The sequence below is a fragment of the Ambystoma mexicanum genome, chromosome 11 (genome assembly GCF_040938575.1).
Source record: "Ambystoma mexicanum isolate Mex_15411 chromosome 11, UKY_AmexF1_1, whole genome shotgun sequence".
NCBI lineage: Eukaryota > Metazoa > Chordata > Amphibia > Caudata > Ambystomatidae > Ambystoma > Ambystoma mexicanum.
This window is the reverse complement of record NC_090934.1, coordinates 560,923,624-560,951,036: the sequence shown is the minus strand read 5'-3', so window position 1 is coordinate 560,951,036 and position 27,413 is coordinate 560,923,624. Positions and strand designations below refer to the sequence as shown.

Genomic DNA, 27,413 nt, shown 5'->3' with positions numbered 1-27,413 from the left:
TAAATCCTGTATTTTACCACTGTCATCCCTTGCACAAGTGCCTGTTTTTAACTTGCCTTGTCTCCCAATTAAATGGGAAATAGATTGGTTCACTTATCTAGATATCAAAATAAGGTTAAGCTTTAAGGACACATACCATGATAATACCCTAAAAGCCATCAAGGGCATAGAAAAGTCTACATTATTCTGGAATAAACTATCCTCATCATTAATGAGCATGGTGGCACTAACAAAGGTAAAGTTGTTATTATCTCTCACCTGTTGTACTATTTTACTAACGTGCCATATGATATCTCTAAGAAAACATTCAGAAAATAGGATGCCCTCGTAAGGGAAATAGCTTAGGAGATCTTTACAAGAACTGGGCATGGAATAAGGGTCCATTTCTCTTTATACGCTGGGGAAACTAGTAGAGCTTGTAAAATGTGAATCTCACTGCCTGCGCACTCCCTTAATGGAGTCCCCCCTTTTAGTCTCTTGATGGAGGGTCTTTATGGCCTTATGTCCACGATTTATAAAATTAGTGAAAATAGGAAGGGAACAAAGCTAAAAATTAAAAGTGACTGGGAATGTGACTTGGAATTGATGTCTGAGGGAGACCAATGGCAAAAAAATGCTCATATGCAAAGTCAGTATCTTGTGATGCCTGTTTGAAACTCCAACAATATAATGTGTTACAAAGGTCATACTTGACTCAGTTGAGATTGCATAAAATTAACCCAACCAAACCTGCACACTGCCCGAGATGTGGTGAGGCTAAAGCCTCATTCCTTCATATGTCATGGCACGGTCTGAGATTTTGTCAATTCTGGAGTACGGTGCTGGTTAGGATTCCAGGCATGTGCGCCACATTAATGTGCCTATTGGAACAATTCCCAGTAGTAAAACGGTAAAACAACTGAATAACATGGCCGAATTGGCCCCAATATTGGCCAAAAGACACATAGCTATGGCTTGGTACAGCCCTACTGGTTCTACAATAATGGACTAGTCGAGAGATTGCACAATATTATTGGATGGATTTTTGTACTCTTCGGATTAGAAGCCCCATTAGGACTTCTATGAAACACTGTTGATAAGTAAGATGAAACAGCTGGAATAGACATTGAGGTGTTCAATGAATACACTCCTGCAGATAGGTGTGAGCATACCACATGCATGACCTTGAGGTGTGTTAGGGTGGTTGGGGGATTAATGTTTAGAGGGAGTCAGGAGAGAATTGTACATGTTTTGGTTCCTTATGGGATTTCTTTATGGACACGACCTGTCGACTGATGAGACTAAGCATATTATTGATGTTACCTTGTGTAACAAGGTGAATTCAGACAGAAATTGGGTCCCTCTCTGCTGCCACCATCCATCTCTGGGGTAGGACTGGCTCTGCCTACAACCCTTGTAGGCCTCCCGCCCCTTAATGAGAGGGGTTTCTGCCCCCATTTGACAAGGCCCAATTATTGGCCTTGTCACACAGGGCAAGCAGTACAAGACTAATACCTGGGATATTGACAGGAACCATTTCCTAAAATAATTTCTTCTGTGGACCTCAAGCTAGGATCATTGAGAAATTCCCAAAGAAAGCAAGAGAGATAAGGATTTCTGTTAAGCCCTCACTCTTAGCTAGATCTTAGATGGTAGGGGTTACCAATCTCTAGTGATTACCTTGGGTTTTCCAGACGTTGTGCTAGGGAAGGAACAGCCCATGGGAGAGATGAAGACAGCCCTTACCGAGACCCTCTTCAAACGTGTAAATGACAATTCTTAAACCTTATTTGAAGTTGGTGTCTTCTTAAGGCCATCTGTGACAGAATACAAAGGGGCGTTGAAATGGTTATGAATTTAAATGAAAGGCTGACGTTGCCTGTGGAGGTTTAAAAGCAGAGATTTGAAAATTGAAAGTGAAGGTTTTTTCAAATGTCTGTTTTAAAACTGCATAAGGACCCTCAGCTTCATTTGCAGCTTGTAATTTTAACTTTGAAATATATTGCAGAAGGGCTCAGTCTACCAAAAAATTATGAAAGGAAGGCAGAACGAGTGGTCCAACAGTACATACTTCAAGTGGTTTTCCCAACCAGGAAGATTTAAAATATAGCCTGAAAATTGTGTGTATTTCTTCCAAAAGTGGATGTCCCCAGGACACTGAGGACATTTACTAAGTGACTAAAAATTTCACAAAAGGTGTTCAATGCATTGCTATTTAGCTTTTATTTGGAGAATTATGGAACCATATCTAACACACCATTTACAATCCTAAGACCTTTATCGCCGATTCATAAGCATTCCACAAGTGACCATAACATTTTACCATAAATACAATAACATGAAACGTAATTACTCTTTGGTTATATTCCTGCAAAAATGTCCCAATTTCCTTCCCTTTCTACAACCAAATACTTCTAAATGTTCTTTGTAAAAGTACTGTCTCAATTTCTCTCCTGGTTCCCAAAAAAGTTATTAATTCTTCCCTTGTATTAGCTTGAGCCATTGCTCTCACCATCTCTGTTCTGTGATAAGAACCTTACTTATATTACATATTATTCTCAGTTTCAATCTCGCATTCGCCTTTTTTGAGACTTCTGTAAATGGATTTCACTTTCCCTCATCTGGAGAGTAAACCAGAACTTTTAAAGACTCTCCTATTTTAACTCTCATTCTCACCATTTGTTGACATCTAGAGTTATTCATTCATATCCATCTTGCTTTCAGAAGGTATTAAGTCCTTTGTTTAGTCCCTGCACTTCCTGTCCTCAACCATCCAGCAACAGTACATAGAGTAGCAATCAGGGATAACATGCTCTCTGTTAAGTACACACTAGTTATCCCAATGCCAGATGTGCATGTCCATGGCACATAAAAAGGAAAGGTAGAATTTTTAAATATCTCTTCAATTTTAACTCAGCAGACTGAGAACACTACACATCGGTTTGAGGAGTGAATAGAAGGATATAATGCAAATAAAATATTAATTTAGCAGGCCTCTAACGACTTGCATGTATGTTTACATACACACAGGTAAGCACATAACAGAGAATGCTGTAAACTATGCATGAACACAGATGTACAATAACTGGGCCAAGGCTGGCAGCAAGCTCCTTACTGGACACTGGTAGAAAACGTTGCATTGTTCACGCCCCTCCACATTCTCTAGCGCCATGTACTGACTGAGACCGGTGTGAATACAAAAGGTTAAAGGGAGACACTGCCGCAGTCCTGGCCTCTGCTGGAATCCACCAGCTGCTGTTTCTATGTCCAACAGGTCCTCTGAGCGATAGTGATTGGACAGAGCCATGCTTCCCATTAGCCTGAAAACAAAGGAAGGGTTAAGTAAAGTGCATTTCACAATATTTAATAGATTTTGTCATTATCATTTTGTTTGGATATTCTTGTGGTATATCTATCCCAGCATTAACACATCATACAATTAAAATGAGTAAAAATCAGAAGCAATTAATATCAAACCAGAAAGCACATAACAGGAAAAGTGACATGGACAAACGTGCATTAACTGGCTTGTATAGGGGCTACAGATCTTTGGCATGAGATGTATCAAATAGGTCTTGGGCATGAGATTGCCCAATCTTCCCCATAGGCATGCACGGTTGTTTGCAAGTACAAAGGATACAGAGGCCAATGACTAAAGATATAGCCCCTGTAGAAGCTTTTGGTAATATAATGCTAAAGCCATTCACCAACCACATATTGCACGATTTTTGCAAATGGTTTATTTTCTCACACAACTGCCCCAACAATATGGAGATCAGGTAAGAGTGCATTATAGTTTGGCCTTAAACCAGGCAAACGTTATGTGCAGTTGATGAAATAAACAGCCTGGATTTAGCAGAGTCCGAGACCACACGCTAGACACAATGCCATTCACCTATGAGGTATGTCCTCCTGCATCATCACATACAAGTATTGCTCAGATTTCTGCTCCTAATTGAAACTGATAAGTTACCCCTTTCAGAAGATCGAAAAAACATTAATTTTAGTGTTGCATTAAGAAAACTTTTTTTCAAATGTCTTCATTAAAATCGTACTTTGATAAGAGAATGGCCCTTTGTCAGGGCATCGCCTTAAAAACATCTCTACAAACATGGACACTTGATCAATCCAGTAGATAATACCTTCATGTTTGAGGCTAGAGGGGGTGAGCCTGCTTTGCAAGACCCTCCCATGGGGTCTGGGCAAACAGGACTTCACTGGGAGGGACTTCCCCTTAGGGGACAAGGACTCTCAATACCACAAGGAACTCTAGACCACCCAATGTATCTGCATATATAGGACTGACTTCCATTCAAAATCACTCTTAAAGAAGAGATCTAAATATAACTGGGATAAGTGGATCACAAGAGGAGAGGGAGTACAGTGCGCAGGGGAAGACCCCTGATGTAATCGCTCCTTTTAGAGGCAGCCCAGGAGGAAGACTTGGATCCCGTGAAAGTAAAAAAAACCAAACAATGCCAGCTCATGACACCAGAGGCCGTCAAAGCAGACAACGGGGAAGCCATTGTGAGGACGGGGAGAGAAAACCTGTCCGACATTGTGGCGTGACCACGACTACCCCGTGGTGGGCGAGTCGCCCATCTAACAACGCTGAGACCATTGCAGCTGGGAGCACTGACCGCTCCCACTCGCCAGCGTCCCTCAACCACAGCAGCTGACAGATGAGAGGAAGGGAACATTGGAGAAACCCGAAACAGAGAAGCAAGAACATGAAGCAGGTTATCCGAGCGGGTACTGAGCCATGTCACATCACTGGAAAAACAAAGGAACATTGGTGAACGGGAGAGGTGGGAGGCAGCCGGGGCAATCGATCGTAAAGAGGAACACGTGAAATTAATTAACGTGCCATTAAAACTAAATCACTGAAGACATGCCACGAGCAAAAGGGCATCATAAACTGCATAACATTTGTGGGACAACAATAGCAAAGTGAACACTGCACTGACACCCACTCTGCAAGACCCAAAGAAACATGAGCATGAAGGGCCGGAGCACAAGGCCACAGGCATAAAGAGACATCATCGAGCTACAAGACAACCCGCACGATAAAACTCAAATTGAAAGACATACCAGAAAAGAGGTGCACACAACAGAGGGCAGGCAGTGTGGAGTGCCCAGACATGGTGCAAAGCAGGATGGCCAAAGTCCAACAAAAGCACAAGCAAAAATCCCAAGCATCAGACAACAAAAAATCTCAAGTGGATCTCACAGAGGAGCTGAGGTTCTACACCAAGCGAGAGGTTTGCCTTAATGAAATCCATGGCAAGAAAGGTCTCCTCCATCAACACAGATATAGGACATGCAGGGAGACCTTAGAGCTAATAAAAAACAGCTTGCGAAAGCTGAATCACACAAAACTAGATGATGAAGCCAACAAAAGCTAAAGAAGGCAGCCCCTACCTACGACAACAACTTCAAGCAATGACTGACTGGCTAGATGATCAAGAGTACAGGGTATGCAAAACACTAAGATGATGGGAGTCCAGGTGGGAGCCAAAGCTTGGAACATAAAAACCTTTGTGCTGAGGTTCCTTCCCATGATACTCCAAATACAAATGTGACGCTCCATACACAAATTGTCAGGACAGAGAAAGCATTGTGCCCATGCCTGAACCCAAATGTACTGCTGAAACTGGACATCATACATTTCCTACACTTTTTAAGTAAAGAAAAACTCAAACCGTTGGCCAGAGAAAAAGGTGAAATGGTGTGGGAACTTAGATTTTTCAAGACCTGTCCCCAGGAGTGATAGAAAAAAAGGCACCAAGCCAAGGAGAGCTTGGTTCAAAAGAAGATAAGCTACTCCTGGCGTTTTGCAGCAGTGTCCATCATATTTCACTTGGGAAATAAAAACTGTTGGCACCACCCCAGCTGAAGTTGAGGAGCACTTGTAAGAGGAAGAGGACTTCAGAAGACTGATGGACCAAAATAGAATAAAGGAAGCCTCAGACACACCAAAGTGCATCTCCGAAATGTTCTCTATAAACAAAATGAGACATTTTACCACCCAGAAGATTGTTGATAGGGATGTGAAAAAGTTAGTCAATCCCATTTGTGATAGTGAATAATTTAAATACCTCTATGGAAACTAAGTCAAAGGCATTGCTCCTGACAACCACATGGAAAGTAAATGGAATAAACAACCCTATAAAAGGACTAATATTCTTTCATTTCTCACATGAAATCAAACAGTTATCACCTTTATAGAGGATACATACCTGTTTCAGGTGGACTCAAAAAAGATGAATAGGTGGAAAGGACAGACATCCTTTAGCCCAGTGAAAAGGAAAGAAGAACGGAGTGATGATCATTGTGCACAACCGAGTTAACTTTAAAGTAATACCGTCAGCGAATGACCAAGATGGCAGAATGATAATGGCAGAGGGTAAAATTAGGAGGGGTATCTTTCATGATGATGTCAGCATACCGAGCAGCTATAGAGGACCCACTACTTTTTCCAGCTGTTGCAAGACCAAATGTTACCCCATAGAGCTAATACGGTGATGACCGGTCGGTGGGGGACTGTAATGAAATAGTCAACCCTACTCTAGACAGGCCATGCCCATAGAGAATGCTACCACCACCATCCATTAGGGCTTTACCAAGAATGGAAAATCATTGCTCCCTTGGTGATGCATGGAGCTCCTCCACTCTGCATGCCATCTGTGTGGGGAGATCTATAGACTCCTCTCTCCAGGGGGACGTCTCTCCCTGCTGCTCCATCCACACGAACTCCTTCCTCTCTCTGGTTGCTCACACAATTCCTTTTAACTCACAGCTGTCATGAAATTGGACAATCTCCCGTTGTTGCAAGTCAGACACTTTTGTGATCATCAAGAGGTCAGAAAATATCAGCAATGTTTAAAATAACTTGCATACAATTGACCTCTTTGATTCCCATATAAGCCACAAATAAATGGGGCTTCTCAGGTAAGGGAGGATGAATAAAAACCCTGCCTGGCGATTCCTTGCCCCCACAGTGAGAGTGAGGGGTCACCCCCCAGTGGGATCCTGCTTGTCCTGTCCCCTAGGGTGATGATACGCAGATCCTGGTTTGTCTTGATCTCACCAGGGCTGATACTGCGTCTCGGCTACGAAGCTGCTTGGAAGAGCCTGGATGGCGACTAATTGGCTAAAGCGCAATGGCTCAAAAACTGAGGTATTGGTGGTGGGCACCTCTAACCCCCACTCCTTCTGGACCCCTGATTTCGGGCCTACCTCACGAGGCACGTGCCCTACACCCGCAACCTCAGTCAAGAATCTGAGTGTCCTGCTTTCTTCCTCTCTTTCCGTGGCACCCCAGGTGACGTCTGTATGTAAATCTGGGCACTTTAAACTACGGATTTTGCGTAAGGTGCTCCCCTTTATTCCTACCAAACATCGTGCCCCTGTGGTGGCTGACCTGGTCCTGAGCACCACAGACTACTGTACTCTCTTTACCTAGGTCAGCCGAGCCACCTTACTAAACGCCTTGACCTGCTCCAAAACTCTGCCGCTCGACCGGTGGTTCGCCCTCCTCCTCGTGCTCACATGACCCCGCTGCTCAGAAAACTACATTGGTTGCCGATTGAGAAGTGCATTCTTTTAAAATCTTTCTGTCTGTTACACCGTGCTTTCTACAATCAAGGCGCCGAATACATACAGGAAAAACTTTCCCATTATGTGCCATCTCGGCCCTTGCGCTCTCAGTCAGCTCTACTGATTGCTGTTCCTCACATCAGGCTGTCCCGGATGGGCGGTCGCGCCTTTTCTGTGATGGCCGCTATAACCTGGAACAGCCTTCCCTTCCAGCTCCGTGCCAGCGAAAACCATCTGGTCTTCCGTCGTGACCTCAAGACCCATCTGTTCTAGTTCTTGCTGCTGCAACTCTCTGTCTACCCTAGCGCCAATATACCTTTGGGTGAACGTGCACTTTAGAAATGTTCTAACATAACATAGGGTGTGTTAAGCGTATCAGGCTCACCCCCTAGTCCTAAAGGGGGTGGCTCTACGTTGGGGAGAAGGGATGAAGTCCCTGGATTCGTCAAATACCCTTCCGTCAGTTTTGATCTCTCCTGTAGTCGGCCCAGAGGGAATCAACATAGAAATTCTACAGCCTCTTGCTCTTTTTGTCCCTCATAGCTGGGAGAAGAGGTTTCAGGCAGATCTTCTATTGGGTTAGCCTTGCCAAAATCCTCCTCTTCATAGGCAAACGGTCAAAACTAGATGCCATGATACCTTTCCCCACAATAAAGACATAGTACATTTTCTTCCTTCCAAATCTCTAAGAAGGGTTCTTGATGGCCTGTATCTATTGTTTCGCTATCATTCCAAAAACTGGTTTGTAGGGGCATCTCACTTAGAAACAACTTATCCCTAGTCACCAGTTGCATCTCCCCGTCAATGGGGAATGGCCAACAATCCCTTGGACACTTTCTAGCAGGGTGTCCTAAGTCCCCACATGACAGGCATTCATGGAGTTGTCCTTCCTGTAAATCTCTTCGAGCTACATTGTACAAATATCCTGGTGCCAGTAGATTGGGTACAACTTGAACTACCAGGTCTCCTAATACCTCCCACTCTGACGTTTCCGGGGATCTCTTCCCTCCCTCAATAGAATTTGGGTTCCTTAGGGTCTTTGGAGATCTCACCTGGGAAGGCTTTTATAATCTCTAGGTCTTCTAGAGCTGCCCATTTTCACCTGTTGGTCTTCCCAGAGTCTTGAGGGGAATAAGAGTTAGGTATGGAGGGTATGCCGATATCCCCTTGGAGCGAGAGGCAGGCTCAGAAAGAGGATGGCAGTGGGTGTAAATCCTCCATTGGGTAACTGACCATCCTTGGGTTTGAAGGACTTCCCAGGGGGTTGGTTTCTGTATTTCTATTATTTGTACTTGATCACATTATTTTTTTCCCTGCTCTTTATTGGACTTGGAGACTAATAAGATTGGCCCTACCACCCCTTTCTCCTTCTAAAGAGTGGGATACAGTTGGAAGGCCAGAGGATATGACCCTCTCCATACGGATAGAAAACTCAACCTCCATTCTATCTTTCTGACGTCTTACCCCTATCTATACCTCATAAGGGATAGGGAAAAAATGTTAGGTTGGATTTTCCCATGGATCTTTTCATAGGATCAACTGTTCCCCTAACAGAATCCTTTGTTTTAAAGTACTTCTGAGGGAGAAGAACAAGTTACTTACCAACTGGTAACGTTCTTTCGATTGGATGTTCCTCCAGCGTATTCCTCATCTTAGATGTATTCCATCCAGCTTTGCTGCTCTACGGAAATTTTTTCGGCAGAGCGCGTCGTGCATCGATGTCGTTGAGTCGATGGTCCCTCAAAGGCATCCGTCGAGGGTGACGTCATCGGGTGTATAAGTAGCACGTGCGGTGCCCGTTGGCCTCAGTTCTGTTTTTCCCCCTTTTTTTGCCTGTGATCTTGTACTGTGTAGCTTGTGCCGGCAGACAGATATCAGCCTTGCGAGATTTGAGATGGCAATAACCCAGAAAAATCTACAGAGGGGTAGGTTGGGAGGGCGATGAGGAATACGTTGGAGGAACAACCAATCGAAAGAACGTTAGCAGTTGGTAAGTAACTTGTTCTTCGAGTGGATTGTGTCCTCCAACGTATTCCTAATCTTAGATAGACTCCCAAAGCAGTATTTTACATACTTTCTCTGGAGGAGCGGTGCGATTCCCCCCCCTCCCCCCAATGCCTTTAGATGGCAGAATAAAGCACTGCTTTTCCAAAAGTCAGCTCCCTAGACTGGGAAGCATCCAGGTTATAGAATTTTGAGAAGGTGTGTAGTGAAGACCAAGTTGCTGCTTCGCAAATGGACCTTATTGGAACACCTATTTGAAGGGCTGTGGAAGAGGCGATGCCTCTGGTGGAATGAGCCCTTAACCCTTCTGGTGGGTCTTTTTGTGCTAGTCTGTAGCATTCTGAAATGCAAAGTACGATCCAGCGTGAAATTGTCTGTTTTGTTACTGATTGACCCAGGTTTCTTCCTGTGTAGCCTATAAACAACTGGTTGTCCACTCTAAGTCTGGAAAGTCTAGAGATGTAAAATCTTAAAGCTCTTTTTGGATCCAGTCTGTGTAATCTTTCCTCCTCCTTAGAAGGATGGGGTGGAGGATAGAAGGTGGGTAAAACAATTTTCTGACTTAAATGAAAATCAGATATTACTTTTGGTAAAAATGATGGTTTAACCCCCAATACAACTCTGTCCTTATGGAACACAGTATAGGGTGGCCCAGAAGACAGTGCCTGCAATTCGCTCACTCTTCTTGCCGATGTTAGAGCAACTAAGAAGGCCGTTTTCCACGTTAGTAATCTTAATGGACACGTGTGCATAGGCTCAAAAGGAGCACACATTACGAATTTTAGGACTAAATTGAGATCCGAAATCGGTACTTGAAATGGGTGAGGAGGAAACACATTAGTGAGACCTTTTAAGAATTGTGTTATCAAAGGAATTTTGAAGTAGGAGCATTCTTCCGAGGAGCGCTTGAAAATGGAAAGCGCTGCAAGGTAACCTTTTATTGTTCCGATATTTAGACCTCTATGTGCTAGGCTCAGAAGGAAAGATAGTACTTCCGGAATAGAACATAGAAAAGGATCGACATTCTTTTCTCTGCACCAGTTGCAAAACTTTTTCCAACGGCAACGGTATAGAGACTTTGTTGCTGGCCTTGCCGAAAGCAACACCTCCATAACATCATCTGGAAGGTTCCAATCCCTGTATCTCAGCCTTTCAGATACCAAGCATGAAGGTTGAGTGTTTTGACCTCTAGATGGAGACCCTGACCTTCCATTTGAGAGAGAAGGTTCTCTCTCTGAGGAAGACATATTGGAGGACAGATGGACATATCTAGAAGGTCCGGGTACCACATTCTCCTGGCCCAATCCGGGGCAATTAGGATCATGCGGTTCCCGAAGCGTCTCAGCCTCCTGATGACCTGAGGAATGACGGGAATCGGAGGGAACGTGTACAATAGTGAGAAATTCCACTCCACCACAAACGCATCCCCCAAGGCTCCTCTCGGGGGAAATTCCCTTGAGCAATACCTTTCGCATTTTCAGTTGGTACTGGTTGCGAACAGGTCTACCTGAGGGGTTCCCTAAAGGGCGAAGATCTCTTGAATGACTTCCTGAGCCAGTTCCCATTCGTGGGACACCGTGCTCTGCCTGCTCAGAGCATCTGCCGTCATATTCTCTTCCCCGGCTAGATGAATTGCCGTTAGAGATTCCCTCCTTAATCGCCCAATACCAGAGCTGCATTGCCTCTCTGCACAGAGGTAGTGACCCCACACCCCCTCTTTTGTTTAGGTAATGCATGGCCACTGTGTTGTCCGTCATTATCAGGACATTCTTTCCCCTGACAGATGGCAGGAAGGCCTTCAGCGCTAGTCTGACTGCCCTCAGCTCTAAAAGGTTGATGTGCAGTTTGGACTCCGATGGAGACCAACAACCGTTGATTGTCAAATCGTTGGCATGAGCTCCCCACCCCAGGAGTGAGGAGTCCGTCTCTACTGTGATCTCCGGTCATGGTTGCCGAAAAGGTTCTCCTTTTAGGATGTTCTCTGTACAAGTCCACCATAGAAGATCTTGTCTGACCTTGTTTGGAATCTGAAGAAGATCCGTCATTTGACCAGAGAACTAGGACCACTGAGTCTTTAGAGCCCATTGAAGGGATCTCATCCTCAAGCGTGCCTCTGGCACCAGGAAGATGCAGGGTGCCATGAGGCCGAGCAACCTTAAAAAGTCGTAAGCCTGGAGATTTTGGGCATTTTGGAATTTGGAAACCATCTGAAGAATGTCTTGAGCCCTCGCCTTGGGAGGCGAGCTCTTTCCCAAGGATGTGTCTAGTACAGCTCTGATATACTGAAGCTGTTGGGAAGGAGTCATCTGTGACTTCTTGAAATTGAGGGAGAAGCCCAGTTTGTGGAGGAAGTGGCAGGTGACTTTCAGATGATCCAGTGCTTGCTCGGCAGAACGCGCTCCTATCAACCAATCGTCCAGGTAGGGGTAGACATGAATCCCCCTCTCCTGAGGTGCGCTGCCACCACTACCATTAACTTGGTGAAGACCCTCGATGCGGAGGTCAACCCGAATGGCAGGACTCGAAACTGATAGTGTGAGTCGCCAACTATGAACCTCAGGTATTTTCTGTGTTTGAGATGAATCGCCACATGAAAATAAGCATCCTGGAGGTCCAATGACACCAACCAGTCCTGAAGTTGAAGGGCCTGAAAGATCTGAGAAAGAGTAACGATCTTGAACTTATCCTTCCTGAGGAACTTGTTCAAGTTTCTTAAGTCCAAGATGGGTCTCAGTCCCCCGTCCTTTTTGGGGATCAAAAAATACGGGCAGTACCATCCCTTGTTCCTCTCCGCTGCAGGTACTGGTTCTATAGCACCTTTCTCCAGCAGGGTTAAAACTTCCTGCTGTAGGAGCGGGTTTGAAGACTTCAACGGGTGTCTCCCTGGTGAATTGCTTTGAGGTTGCTTTAGAAAGGGAAGGCAGTAGCCTTGGGCTATTATTTCTAGAGCCCAAACATCTGAAGTAATGGCTTGCCATTCTTGCAGATGCTGTGACAGCCTGACTCCTACAGGTGTTTTGTGATGCAAGTCCTCAAAGTGGTTTTGTGGCGGATGTTGCAGCCACTGATGGCAGAGAGGCTGCAGCTGGAGCTGGCTTAGCACGTTTTCCTCGTCCACCACGAGTGGCCTTTTTCTGGCCACTTTGACTGGCCATTCCGCTCGCTTTTCCACATGAGGTGTAATAACGATAGGATCGTCCCCTCCATGACTGCCCTTGCGCACAAAAAGGCTGAGGTTGCCTAATAGCAGCTCCTAAAGATTTGGCAGCTGCTTTTGAGGTCTGCAACCTCTCAAGGCTCTCGTCAGCCTTGTTGCCAAAAAGGTGAGACCCGTCAAAAGGCATGTTCAGAAGACGGTTCTGTAAGACCGGTGCAAAACCAGACTTCCGTAACCACGCAAATCTGCGCATTACCGTGCTAGTGCCCATGGACCTGCTTACACTATCCGCATTGTCCAATCCAGATTGAAGGGATTCCTGCATGGCTTCCTTTCCATCTCCAACGATGGCTAGGAAACCTTCCCTTTCTTCCCCTTCTGGTATGTGCTCTGCCGCCATTGCGATGCACTCCCCCAGAGTGTACGAAAATGTTGCCAAGGCACACGTGGAGTTGGCAGATTTTAATGCCATGCTCCCGGCTGAAAATACCTTCCGTGCCCAACCATCCACACGCTTATCGTCCCTGTCTGGAGGGATAGACGGGTATGCAAGTTTGTTGGAAGCTGTGGCTGCCTGTATGACCAGACTCTCGGGAGTTGGATGTTTTGACAGATAGCCGGGGTCGCTACTGGCTGAGCGGTATTTTGATGCAAGGGAATTACCGGTGGAATAGAATCCGGAGTTTCCCAATTCTTGGCCACCCTGTTTTGCAAGGCTACATGAAAAGGTAGTACTGGGTCTTCACTGGGACCATGGTCCAATATGTCTGTTAAATCATCTTGGACGAATTGGGCTGGTGGTTTAGCCCATCCCAAGTAATCTACCACCTTGGTCATTAACTGACGGTAAAATGGACTGGCATGCTCTCCTGGATCTGGTCTACCAAAGTCATTCTCAGTAGATGTGTCAATGCCACTTGCATTGTGTAAAGATTCCACCAAATCCCTCATTCTGCCTTCCTCTGAGATCAAGAATTCTGGGACATTTGGGGTGCCATATTCCAACCCAAAAGGTACATTTTCCTCATCAGATCTCTCCTGTTCCTCAAAAATTGAGGTCAGGGATTTGAAAAACTCCTTCCTAGGGAGAGGCTTGAAAACCTTCTCTGGAAGAGGAGGAGGAAGAGGTGTAGTACCAGGCTCTGAGGAAAGTACATGTTTTGTAACCTTCTCCTCTTTTTCTGGCTTTCCTGGCTTGGCTGGAGCCTTTGGCGCCGAGGGTTTCGGCGTCAACGTCGATAAAGGCGTCGACGACAAAGTGGTCGTCGACAGGGTCTGCTTCAAGGGCGTTGAGGCGGTCTTTGACGATTTTCCCTTTGAGGTGTGATAGGTCTCGGACGGCGTCGGTGACCTCGAGCGGTCGACTCGACTCAAGCGTTTTTTCGCTCGGCGTCCTGGAAGGATCCCTATCCTTCCTTTTTCGATCACCCGGGCTCGAGGGCGCGCAAGTGTCGGAGCGATGACGCTCCCGGCCGGCTTCCGAAGAAGGCACGGACCGAGGCTTTGCCTTCTCAAACAACTCCATCATTTTGACCCTAAATGCTTTCCACTCTTCGGAAGACAAATGTTTTGTGGGGCATTTCATCCTTTTTCGGAGACTTGTCTGACGACGAGGTGGAGGGAGACCTGTGGCGTTGTTTCTTCAATTTTTTTTACAAAGACGACTAGCGTTGAGAATCGCTTCGGGACCTAGATCGATGCCTTTCGCGTCGAGGAGATTTCTCCTCATGGGGTCTCGACTCGACACTAGAGGCTTTTCAATCTTTTCGACCTACCTGAAGCTTTCCTCTCCTTTCTCGCAATGCCTTTCCCGTCATCGCCTGACACTTCAAACAGGCCTCTATTTCGTGGCCTTCTCCGAGGCACCACAAACACTCACGGTGTCGGTCCGTGATCGACATTTTTGAGCCGCACGACTTGCACTTTTTGAATCCTGATCTCGGGGTTGTGGTCGGCATCAATGACGAGGACATATTTCTTCTTTGTATATTATATCTTCACAGAACTCGAGGCGCACCGAATGTCCGAAGCAACGTATACTGCGGAAAAACGGAACTGAGGCCAACGGGCGCCGCGCATGCTACTTATACACCCGATGAGGTCACCCTCGACGGAGGCCTTCGAGGGACCATCGACTCGACATCGACGACCTCTGCCGAAAAAAGTTCCGAAGAGCAGCAAAGCTGGATGGAATACATCTAAGATGAGGAATACGTTGGAGGAGACAATCCACTCGAATGCATAATTCATATAGCCCAAGGCACCTTCATCTTTATTGAATGGCGAGAACATTTGAGGTGGATGATGGAAATGCCTCTCTCAGATGATGGTACTGGCAAAGTTACTAGGCCTTTCCTATCCCAGGGTTTTGTTGGCTGGGTTAAATAAACAGAGTGCTGGGGGAATCTCTGGCTGTAGTTCCACGCAGATTACTTTTGTTGGCTGGAACCCAATATCCTCAAGTATTAATAAGCCGATAACTACTTCCCACTGGGTTTTTCCAAGTGGGCAGGCTGGCTTTGGGTTTCAAGGGGTTGAATTTTAGACCAAAGGGGTTTTCTCAGGAGGGAGCTGCAACCCTAACTGGTTCGTCATTAAAGGGTGGGTAGACACTGTCCCTACTATGTGGGTCAACTCTGTATCGAGTTGTTCAAATCCCACTTTTGACAACTTGTGATAAGTCAGACTCAGGAAGTGGACAAGAGGCCATGTTTCATAAAGCTTTTTATTATCAAAGGAAGGAAAGCCTTTCTTTCCCTAAGCCTAATGAGTTATTTGCCCTAGTCTACAAAAGACAATCAAGGTGCTTGTCAGGATGTCTTCACAATGCAAATCAGTACTCCATCACATCCCTAGTCTATTCTAAGTCTGTTCCTACCACTAATAAAAAGGAATAAACTCTCCCAGAACCCATCTGGAATGGTACTTCATCTCAGTCCTGTATGTTTTTGGCTGATTTCTAACCCATGAAAAAAAGTGTCTTTCCAATGTCTTTGCAGTTATACAGTTCAAAGTTCTATTTGAAAAAAATATCTCTTTACTCGGGCGTCTACCAAGCCACATACTTGTTTGTACAGTTTCCAATTCAGAAGTATATTTTCTCCTTCTTCTCTGGATTTGCTCTCCAATACACCACCGCAAACTATTGTGACTCTACACCCCACTCGGGGTATAATTCCTATCTCCTCATGTGTGGTACTGTCTCTTACTCTATTAGTTCCCTAGGTTTCCAACCATGCTTGGGGTACTTTCGCTTTCTCCCCAGCATGGAAGTCTCCCTCACCCCGGCTTGGACTTATTTATCTCTCAGATCGGCCTGCAGTCTTTCTCTCTCAACCAGATGTGGGACTCTTTCTTTCTCACCCCGCCTTGCTCCCCTTTCTCTTCCATCCCCCGACTGGGGGCCCTTTCTCCCTCACCCTGGCTTGGGGCCTTTTCTCTGTTCAAGCTGCTAGCAAGTCATTTTCTCTCATTCCCGACTTGGGGCTCTTTCTCGCTCAACCCGGCGTGGGTCTCTTTAACCCTGATGTAGGGCTTTTTCTCTCTGCACCCTCCACCTGGTTCCCTGGAACAACCGCGTACCATGGTTGCTGCAGCAGATTGACTCTGGGCGGGCAGGAGCTGCATAGGGGAAGGCACACTTACAACATGGGACCTCGAGCTCCTCCGCTCTGCATGCCATCTGTGTCTCCTGGCTCTGCCCTCCAGGGGAAGTCTCTCCCTGCAGCGCCGTCTGCGTAAACTTCTTACTCTCTTTGGTTGCTCTCAAAGGTTCATTAAACTTCTGGCTGTCACGAGATTGACAATCTCCTGTTGCTGCAATCAGACACCTTCGTGATCATAAAGTGGTCAGAAACCATATCAGCCATGACTAAAGGAACTTGCATACAATTATAGTCTTTGATTCCCATATAACCAACAAATAAATTGAACTTCTCAAGTACGGTAGGATGAATAAATACCCTGTATGGGGATTCCTTGTCCCCAAAAGGGGATTACCCCCAGTGAGCTCCCACTTGCCCTGTCCCCTTGGGGCATGTTAAGCATAGCAGGCTCACCTCCCTAGTCACAATGGGGGTGGCTCAAAAGGAGAAAAGGGACGAATTCCCAGGATTCATCACATAGACCACTCAAAATCAGTTTGGACTCTGTGATGAATCTGGAGTCTTCGTCCCTTCTTCTCTAGGGGGCTGGGGGGTAGAGAGGTGAGCCTGCAAGGTAAAATCCCTCCCCTCACCCTCTTGTGAGGCAAAAAACCTTAGTGTCATCTTTGACTCCTCTCTCTTCTCTCCTCACATAAAGGACCATGCCAAAAGGGCCCACTTTTAGCTGCACCTCCTCAGAGGCTTCCTCCCGTTCCTCACCTTCCCCTAGAAAACCAATGTCTCCAGAGCTCTGGTCCTCTCAAGGTTGGACTACTAACAGCTTCTTCCTCAATCTGCCTAAATCGTCCCTTCGTCCCTTTCAGCTAATCCAGAATAGGACTGCAAGACTTATCCTTGCACTCAAGCCCAGAGACTGCATCGATCCATCCCTAAAATCTCTCCATTGGCTCCCGGTTGCTGCGAGGATCAAATTCAAGACCCTCTGCATCATCGACAAGGCTTTCTGGGGCCTGGGGCCCTGCTACATTCAATTTGTTCTCCCTAAATATCTTCCTGGAGGCCGCCTTTGACTCTGTTGATAGGGATCTTTTGCAGTAAAAAAAATGGCAGAAAATGGTTGCCCTGCAGACCTTCTGTCTCCATCAAAGATCTCTACTCTGGCACAACCCTGCAGATTCGACTGGACAAAGAGGGGAATATAACAAAGAAAATCTTCACTAACAAAGGTCTTGAACAAGGATGTCCCTTAGCAGCGATTATATATAACCTCTTCATCAATGATATGAAACACATTAGATCCAGGCAGATTTTATCTCCCGAGAATCAATGGTACGTCAGCAGGATGGCTCCTCTACGCAAATGACTTAATGATGATAGACAGAACACCGATTGAACTACAGAAGAAATTAGATGCCCTGCAAGCTTATGTGGAAAAGAACAACCAAAAAATAATTGTGAGCAAAACCGAGATTATGCTGATACAAAACCCCAGTGGTAGGAGGAGAAAAATCGTAAGATGGAGACTCGGAAATAATCAAATCACTCCAACGGTCGCTATAAAATACCTTGGGATTATGATCAAAGCTAATATAGGTGAAACTGCATGGATCGCAAACCTGATCCTAAAGACAAACCAATTGACAGCGCAAGGCCTAATAATTGGAAGAAAGTATGGCAAATTCTCACTGCTACCGGTCATCCACTTCTTTAACCAAAAGATGGTCCCAGTATTGTCTTATCCAGGAGAAGCTGGCCTTGGTCTACCCTGGGAAATCTGGGAGAAACTAGAAAGCAAATACTGGAAATGCACTCCAAGATACCTAATGCGGTGCCCATGTCAGTAATAAGGCATGAGTTAGGTCTTCTTGGTACATAAGAATCATCTGGAAAACCATAACTGTCTATGGCAAATTAAACTCTCTGTGCTGTCCTCCTCAATATAACAACTTTAAGATGAGACAGGAAAGAATGAAAACTGGGCCTTGAATAGATGGCACCTGAAATGTGCTGAAATATTAGCCCAACTAGGCTTCTCAGTGAAAACACTGTGAGAACACTCTCTTGATCAAAAGAGCTTTATGGGCAACTGACTGGTCAGAAACTGAAGCCATAAGATCAGCATCGAAGACGCATACCTTATCAAAAACTCTGAATAGACTGCTAAACATTACCCAAGAACATCTAAGTAAGTCTCCAAATTCTGGACATCGCGATTTCTTTTCGAGTTTTCGTCTCAACATACTACATACAAGAACCACTTTAGCTCGATATGGAAACAGAGTGGCTGATAGATCCTGCCGATTGTGCAATCTACAAGAAGAAACCTTACAACATCTGACCCTGTTTTGCCCGAAATTAAGAACTGAAAGAACCTTGCATCTTTACGGCTGTTTATACTGTTTCTTTAGACTCAAGTACGGAATTTGAATTGAGAAACCAGCTACAACACTCAGCATCAACTTAATGAGTGTCGAGAACCTGTTTTTAACATGGTCTCCCCTGAAGAAGTTCTTGTATTGTTGATTAATAATAAAAAGAACGAAACATGTTGGGTCAAAATCACTGTGATAACTAGCAATGTGAAGAATTAACTTATTAAGTTGTTTCAAGACGAACATGTAGGTTTTTGCTAATAGTTTAGGGCATTTAGCTAGTAGAGCACATTTGTTATCAGAAGGATATGACTAGCGGTGAATAACGTGATTGGGTGGTACATTGGTACCTACTCAGGTTCTCTTGTGGTACTGCTTATTGGTAACAGTACGTAGTGTATTTAATATTGCACAGCACATGTCACTTTATTGATTTTTTTTATTCATGATATGTGATTGTTAATGTGTTTTTAAACTGTGTATTTAATAAAATATTTTAAATTGCTAAAGTGGCTGTGAAGCTTCTTGGAAGAGGTATTCTGTTCATTTGTTTATACAGCCGGTAATTGAATTGTGGTGTACCTTGTGACCTAAACAAACAGTATAGTGGTATTGGGATCCTGAGTTTTTTGTTAATAGTAAACTGCAGACAAGCACTTTAAGTTTGGATGGGAGACTCATGTTTAGCAACAGGGATATTAAGTCATTTTTCCTTTTAATTTAAATAAAGTATGTGCATCATTGTCCTCCGGTCCGAGTTCTTCTGACTTGCCAAATTGCCATATACAGACTAGAAAAAAATCACTCAAAGTCGAACTTACCTCTGAACGCCCAACAGGAACCTCATATTAGACAATAGACCCGTTTACTGGCAGAGTTGAGAAACTAGGAGGCCAATATATACATAAGTGCTTCATAGGGGAAGCATTTGCCTCATACACAGACGTGTCAGAATTCCACCTACCTAAAACAGAGTTTTGGAGACACCTTTAATTTAGACACTGTTTTCAACCATTTTATCTACAACAATCAAGGAAGGAAGGGCTGAAATTGACACTTTACTCAGATTATCTCCAGAAGCACTCGAGCCAAAATAAATGTATCTAGAACATACTCCTTACTCCAAAGTAAATTAGAAAACAACCTCCACTCCCTGAGATAGGCCTGGGAAAAATACCTCAATCAGAAACTCTTGGTAGAGCTTTGGTCACAAGCAATGGGCCAGAGGAACATTGGCCCTGAGACTAAAACAAGCATAATTGCCTACAAACTTGTACAGCGAGCATACTGGTTCCTTGATTGCTCACACCAGATTGATCAGTCCTCATCAGTCTTGTGCTCGAGAGGGTGTGGAGCAACTGGCACTCTTACACACATGCTATGATCATGCCTCCAGAAAGGTAATTCAGTTCAAAAGATATGTAAAATAATTTCTGTGATCTACTTGTAAAGTTGAGGACTAGGCACATTGGCAGATTTGGGACGTACAAGTGGAGCTACCAAACCAGCAGGAAAAGTGGCCAAGAGTCATCTGAAGACAATGGAAGGGGAATCTACCAGACCTGTATGCAGAATGACTAATTCTAATGTCGCAGATAGTAGCATTTGGACGCTGTCTTCTTAAAGGGACAGTGAAGTAGTAAGAGTGAATTAATTGTGGGGAAAGAGTAGAAATGGTGAATCAATTGTGGGAAAGATTCTTGTCGATAAAGTAATATTATTGAGTTCTCAGGTCTAGAGCAAGCAGCCTAGAAGGATACCCAGTCAGGGGCCAGCAAGGCAGACTGCTGGGATCAAGGAAAGCAATACAATGCACAGGACTGGGAGATGGCGGCCAGCTTCATGTGTGTACTTGGTTTTTCTGTCCACAAGACTGAGGTCAGCAGTCTCAAAGTTTCTCCGACCGATACAATGGAGGCTGGATGACAGGGACATTTACATCCTAAGTCAGAGGTTTGACCCTTCTATAAAAAGGAAGCCTGGGGAAAGGGGATCTATCTCGGGTGAGTTATAAGGCTTGGGTCTTGTTTATTGCACACAGAGTCACGTGACCAGAGTCGGAGAACAATCGTGTTTCCTGTTTCCCTAAGGAAGATGGGAGTTGTGCTGCTCAAGCTTCTGTTCTGAAAGTGAATAAAGGAAGACAAGTATAATGCCTGTCTCTGTGTCAAGAGAATAAAAACTTTCCTACACAAGGTGCTTAGAAATTCTTCATTACAGATGTCTTTTTAAAAAAGATCAATGAAATGTTATTCTAAAAAAATAAAGCCAGACTTTCTTAATATTGTAACATTTTCATAAGTGCAATTGCTTTGAGAGCAGAATACCAATGTTTATGTTTGCTTTGCACTATAAAGAACACCAACACATCAATGCCACTTTAAGGACGTTTTAAGTCCCTTTGGAGTTATGTACCTGTATAAGGATTTGGGTTGCTGCCTCATGGTTCTGCTAGACACAGAAATCATAGGTAAATACTAATATTTGCATATCATAAAGGTGGGGGTACAATAGTCTACACATTTTATGTGTGTGTAGTAGCTGCCCCTCACACTCCTCTATCCCCCAATACAGAACGCAACATTTGTTTGTTGGCTTTTTCCCACAATTGTATTTCACTGAAGATAAAAGAATGGTGACTAATCCTGTCAAGAAAAACTTTAATTTGGGAAAAAATTCCCATAAAAGCATCACCAAAATATAAATTCTATGACAAGACAGGAGGCTCGCATTATGCTTTTCTTTCTTTAATACTGCCAATTCAGCATTTTAAAAGTTGAACATTTCTCCACAAAGCACTGTGAACTAGCACTCCCATGATCCTGAGGTCCTTCTGTAGTCCTGACCTCCTCTTTCCCACCAATCCGTGCATAGGCCGGGGTATAAACACTCTCCCCCCTCAGGTCCATTCCTCTTTCTTTTTGCTGCCATTGTCAAGATAAGTGTTGCCTTTTCTATTCAGTTCTATTGTTTAGACAGGAGATTTACAGTAATACTTAGTAAGGCATATGTCTAATTTTCATTGTGTATTGTGACAATAGTTACGGAGTACAGGCTGAAGTGTTTCACTCATTCCAGCGCGCAGATTTTCTGTCAGAGGCGCGCGTGCCGTTTGGACTGTGCGTTTTTCCTTTCCTTTCGACGAGGGAAAGGCGGGGTGGAGCCGCGAGCAAAGCCGCTCGTTCCAGGCAGCCACCCCGCCCTCCGCGTGTCAGCGTACTTGCGGCCGCGCCACCGGACCCGCGGGGCTCTAGGACCCTGCAGCGCGGAAACCCGCCTACGCGTGTAGGCATTCATACGGCCCGGGCCTCCGCATAACAGGGTTCTAGGACCCAGCGGAGCGCAGCCTTCCCCTCAGCCTCTCGGCTCTCCAACGTTCGTTTTAGTCGCCGATTGCAACGGAACGATTTGGAGAGCCGCGGGGAGCAATTTCGAAATCTTGCCTCATAAAAAAAAAAAAAAGAGAGAGAAAAGACAGTCTCTTGGTAAAACGATTGTCTGTAGTGGACCTTCAGGAATCCACACAGAACAAAGCTAGAAAAGCTCAGAGTGGAAATCTAACTCTGATCTAGAGCCAAAAAAAAAGGCGGACTCCCAAGAAGTTAGCTTTGCTAACATTACTATGGCTCACTCATCGCACGCAGAAGACTCCCACTCCACTCCACCGGAATAGAGTGAGCAGGAGTGGGAAGAAGGCCACGCATGGCAGGAAGACGATTTGTCCCTCAGTTTTAAGAAAGTACTGGGTGACTCTCTCACTCAAGCAGTCTTCCAAGGAGTGCACCCTTTGGCGCAAAGGTTGGAAATGCTAGAAGCAAGCATGGCTGAACAACAAGAACAATTAGCAGCCAGAAAAAGACGGGCAGATAGCCCTGGGGAGGGAACGTCAGCTGGACACCCTCGTAAAAGGGTTGACAAAAAGGGGTGTAATAAAGCCCGAGAGCGCCTGGACTCTTTGACCCCCGAGGGCGCAGATGAAAGGGACAACGAGGTTCCCCCGAGACAGAGCGACCCTGTCGCCAGATTAAAAGAAGCTTTTCTAGCTAAAATGACCGAGTGTCATGATAGACCCCCTGCCCTAGGGGTGGACAATACAAGGGATAACGAAGAAGGTTATGCCCCAGATGATGAAGGTGGCGAGGACAACATCGTGGATATGTTCGACCCGGAGGCGATTAGGCACCCTAAGTCATCTGAATGGGTGCCCTCTCCCAGGGTGGCATTCAGTCAGTCAGTCAAACAACTTTATTCGGCCCGAAAAGACCATCAAAGTACATCCTACAAGACAATTCTAAAAATAAAGATACAATTCTGATACAAAATTACAAAGAGTCCACAAAAAATATAGGAAAGAAAACAGGGCACTGCAAACAAGCCATCCCCTCCATAGGAGACCCTAAACAGTTCTTTGGGCCGATACTCAGGTCCCACCAACCTCTTGCTTCAACCAGTTCCCATGGAACCTCAGGTCCAAGGTTGTCAAATTTGCCCCTGTAAGGGGACAGTTACTAGAGAAGACCCCAGAATTTGCTACGGCAGATCTGGGTGGGGCAGCGGAGCAGAAAAAAAGGAGCATGCTGATTGAGATCCCACTCTTGGATGATTGGCCCGCTCGCCCACAGCCTTCCAAAACCCTGTTTGCTGTGCTGCGATCCCAAAATGTCAGTTTGATACAGTCCAGGGTATTCTTGCCCAAACTGGGAATTCTGCGGCACCCCGCCAGAGCTTCGCTACGAACAAACGGGCAGCCTCCAGAGGTTTTCATCCAAAATAGACATTTATTAAGTAGGGCATCCTTGGGCTCTGTCTTGTTTACTGCCAGTTTGGGCACCCCCTGAAGGAAGACTGTAGGGCGTTGGAGCTTTCCTTGTTCCAGTAGCTTGTGCTGGGACCCAGACTTCCACAGACCCAGGGCTTTGGACTCAGTGCAATCGAGGCCCATAGAGGAAGAGGCTGACGCCACCGATGGGAGAGACATTGGCCTTGTATCAGAGACCTTGCTATTCTCTCTGATAATGGCATGGGGGTCGCAGGGGCAGTTATTGACGGGCGATTCCCCTTGTGCCAGGTTTCGGTGAACGACAGACCCTTTGGGAGCAGGCAATACCAGGAGGACCAGTACCGGTGTGCATTCCAGGGAACTTTCCAGGGGTAAGATCTTGTGCCCTGCGGCAGCTGAAGTGGTGACCATGGGCTCCTCCTCCTGGACAGTTCCACCTCCCTTCCTTTGGCACCCTAGCAAAGTTTGTAACAAAGTCTTGATGATGGCCAGCTCCGCCAGAACTTTGTTACACCCACACCCGCACCCCCTATCTCAGGGCGCCGCCTCTGGGGATCGGTTGGAGGTCAAATTGAGCTCATGATTGCCGACATCGGTTGGTTGGTTGATGGCCTCGACCATCCGAAGAGGGGTCAAACGGAAGGGGGGGCTAGTCCCATAACTGGTAGACGAAGGTACATCACTCCACGAGCTGTTATGGGAGCTTGAGGAGGGCTTGCCCCTTTGGGCACCTAATGACAAACCGGCCCCCCACAACAAGGGGGGGATGTCACAGTAGCTGAGGGGGTACCATGGGTAAGAGGGTCGAGGGTTGTGGCCAGGACCGGAACCATGCTTTGGGTGAAGGAAGGACTTGATTCCGATTTACCACCAGCAGCTACGCTGGCAACCCGAGACAGGTTGGACCAACCATCCTGAAGATTATGCAGAGTATCTTGGCTCCCCAGGTGCTGCTGGGCCGTTGTTGGGGGCCGGTAAAGTGTCCCTTCTGATGTATCGGGCAGAGACGGAGACTGATTGACAGTGAACTTAATGGCAAACAGACCGGCGAGTGACCCCATAGTAGTGCCTGTAGTAGTGGTAGTGGTGGTTAGGGGTGGCACCCCCTGAGGGCGCTGTCTCCTTAGCACCAGAGTCTTGCGCTGGGATTTCTGCAGGGGGGGGGTCAGGGCAAGTGATTGGTGGACAGAAGATGAGCGGGGGAAACGGGGATAAGGGATCAGAAGTCGGCTGCTCCATGGTTAGATCCTGAGAGGCTTCTGTTTCCAGATATCTTTGGGGGGGCCCACCACACACCTCCATCACCATCTACCTCCCGTGCTCACCTCCAAATTCAATGTCCAGTGCCAGTCCAGTACCACGAGTCTTCGTGCTTCAACACCACCTGCGCCGAACACCGCGCCCTTGCCCCGCTGTGGGCTTCACCGCTGCGGGGTGAGGAAGGCGCTGATAAGCCAGGGGGGCGTGGCCAAAACCAGGAAGTGGGAAGAGTCCTTCCGGGGACGGCGCCATACACCACGCCCTTGCCCTGCCGCGGGCTTCACCGCTGCGGGGTGAGGAAGGCGCTGATAAGCCAGGGGGGCGTGGCCAAAACCAGGAAGTGAGAAGAGTCCCTCCGGGGACGGCGCCAAACACCGCGCCCTTGCCCCGCTGCGGGCTTCCAGGGTGGTATTGTATATGTCGCTGCATATCAGAAAACCGCTGGACAGAGAAGTCCGATCCCGCATGCGATCGGAATGCCCAAGACCAGAGCTGCCAGGAAGACTGGCAGATACGCCGGACTTGGACCCAAAGATGGTCACCTTCGTTACCAAATCCGCGCAAGACATTAGGAAAGGTGTTGATCGTGCTTAGAGAGGTTGCCAAGACAAGTTCCTGGATTTGGCAGGACCGCTGGCAAAAATTATGGATTTGGAAGAGAAAGCGAAGGACACTGGTACTCCAGTAGACGTCCAAGCATTGGGTAGCTGGGCCCAGAGAGCGGTGTGCCTTCTAGGCAATGCCAATTGCGCACTATCATCTGAAAGAAGAAGAGGAGTTCTATTAAAGATTGACAAGAAACTTAGTGACCTGGCCACATACGAAGCCGGTGAAGGCGCCAAAGGTCTTCTTTTTGGAGAAGCCTTCGCAAAGGAAATGTCCCAGTTTTTGGGCACATACACAGCCCTCGAAAGAGCCCAGAGCTCAATAAGGAAGATTTTCCCTGGGCGTGTTTTTGCCGGGACCGGACGCTTTAGAGGTCGCTCGTCCGGTCGCTTCAATTATCAACGAAGGCCTCAAGGCCCACGCGCCCAATATTGGGAGGGCCGCCAACAAGATACCTTCTTTCCGGCAAGGGGAAGACATCCGAGAGGCTGCAGAGGGAGAGGCTCCTTCCGTCAGCCCAATGCAACAGGTGGTGAGTACAACAAATATTCCTATCGGAGGGAGAACTCTCCTTTTTCTGAAGCAATGGCAAGTTTTATCAAGCGATGCTTGGGTCTTACAAGCAGTAGCAGGGCTGCGACTAGATTTCACAGACACCCCCGTACAAGACAGAGCCCTTTCCCATTCACATGGCTCAAAACGAGCAAGCGCTTTTACACAGCGAGTTGATAAGCTTAGCAAACAAAGAAGCGATAGAGCGCGAGAGCATATTAGATCAAGGTTTTCTCAGCAACATCTTTTTAGTGCGCAGGGGGAGAAGGTTCGTCCCGTCATAAACCTGAAAGAGCTTAACAGCTGGTTGGAATACAATCATTTCAAGATGGAAGGCATTCACCTCCTTCGCGACCTATTGCGTTCAGGAGATTGGCTAGCTCGTCTAGACCTCAAGGACGCTTACCTAATGATTCCGATAGCAGCAGCCTTTCGGAAATATCTGAGATTCAGATGGGGAAAAGAGATCTGGCGCTTCACATGTCTTCCATTCGGACTAGCGTCAGCCCCTTGGGCCTTCACGAAAGTGATGAAACCAGTAGCAGCGGCTATCAGAGAGAGAGGTTTACGGATGATCATCTATCTAGACGACATCCTAGTGATGGGATCCAACAAGAGTACACTCACGAGGGATGTACGGTGGATTTTCAATTTCTTATCATCTCTAGGTTTCTTAGTGAACTTGGAGAAATCACAACTGGTACCAGTTCAGAGACTAGATTTCTTAGCCTTCACCATAGATACAGTGAGAGCGATCTTGGAACTCCCAAGCCACAAAGTAAGAGAGATAAAGAAAGAGCTCAGAGCAGTCATAGCAAAACAATCTATTTATCTTCGAAATCTGGCCAGAGTAGCGGGGCTGCTAGCGGCATCCATTCAAGCCATTTTCCCGGGTCCTTTGCACTAGAGCGTTGCAGAGGTTGAAGATAAAACATCTCAGCGGAGGATTGAAATACCATCAAATAGTGGATCTAGATCAGGAAGCCACAGCAGAGTTGCAATGGTGGCTAGAGAATATGGAAGCCTGGAACGGACGAGCGATTTTTGGAGACGTGCCAGGGCTGACAGAGTCAGATGCAAGCAAGTCAGGCTGGGGAGCCAGATGCGTGCAGATTCAGACAGGGGGGAAATGGTCGGAGGACGAGTTGAGCCTCCACATAAATTGCCTCGAACTTCTAGCGGGCTCTTTTGCAGTCCGAGCATTTACGAAGGACAGAGTGAGATGTTGCGTTCTGCTCAGGATGGACAACATCTCAGCTGTCCGCTACGTCAACAAACTAGGAGGAACGAGATCCAAGATGCTGGCAGAGCTAGCGAAAGATTTCTGGCATTATTGCCTACAGAACAACATTGCAGTAACCGCAGAGTATCTTCCAGGGAATCAAAACAGTATAGCAGACTGGAATTCTCGATATCTTGTAGACTCCAGCGATTGGAAGCTACACCCACTAGTGTTCAGGCGACTACAAGAGATATGGGGACCCCTAGAGATAGATCTA

General features: G+C 46.3%; 1 protein-coding gene across 1 annotated transcript in view; it reads right to left on the bottom strand.

Moving 5' to 3' along the window:
• FBXO3 (F-box protein 3) overlaps window positions 1-27,413 on the bottom strand; it is a 1,552,568-nt gene that overhangs the window by 816,092 nt on the left and 709,063 nt on the right. Inside the window, exon 5 of the mRNA XM_069623397.1 lies at window positions 3,095-3,299. Within this exon, the coding sequence (XP_069479498.1) occupies window positions 3,095-3,299 (205 nt within the window). The remainder of the gene's footprint in view (window positions 1-3,094; window positions 3,300-27,413) is intronic.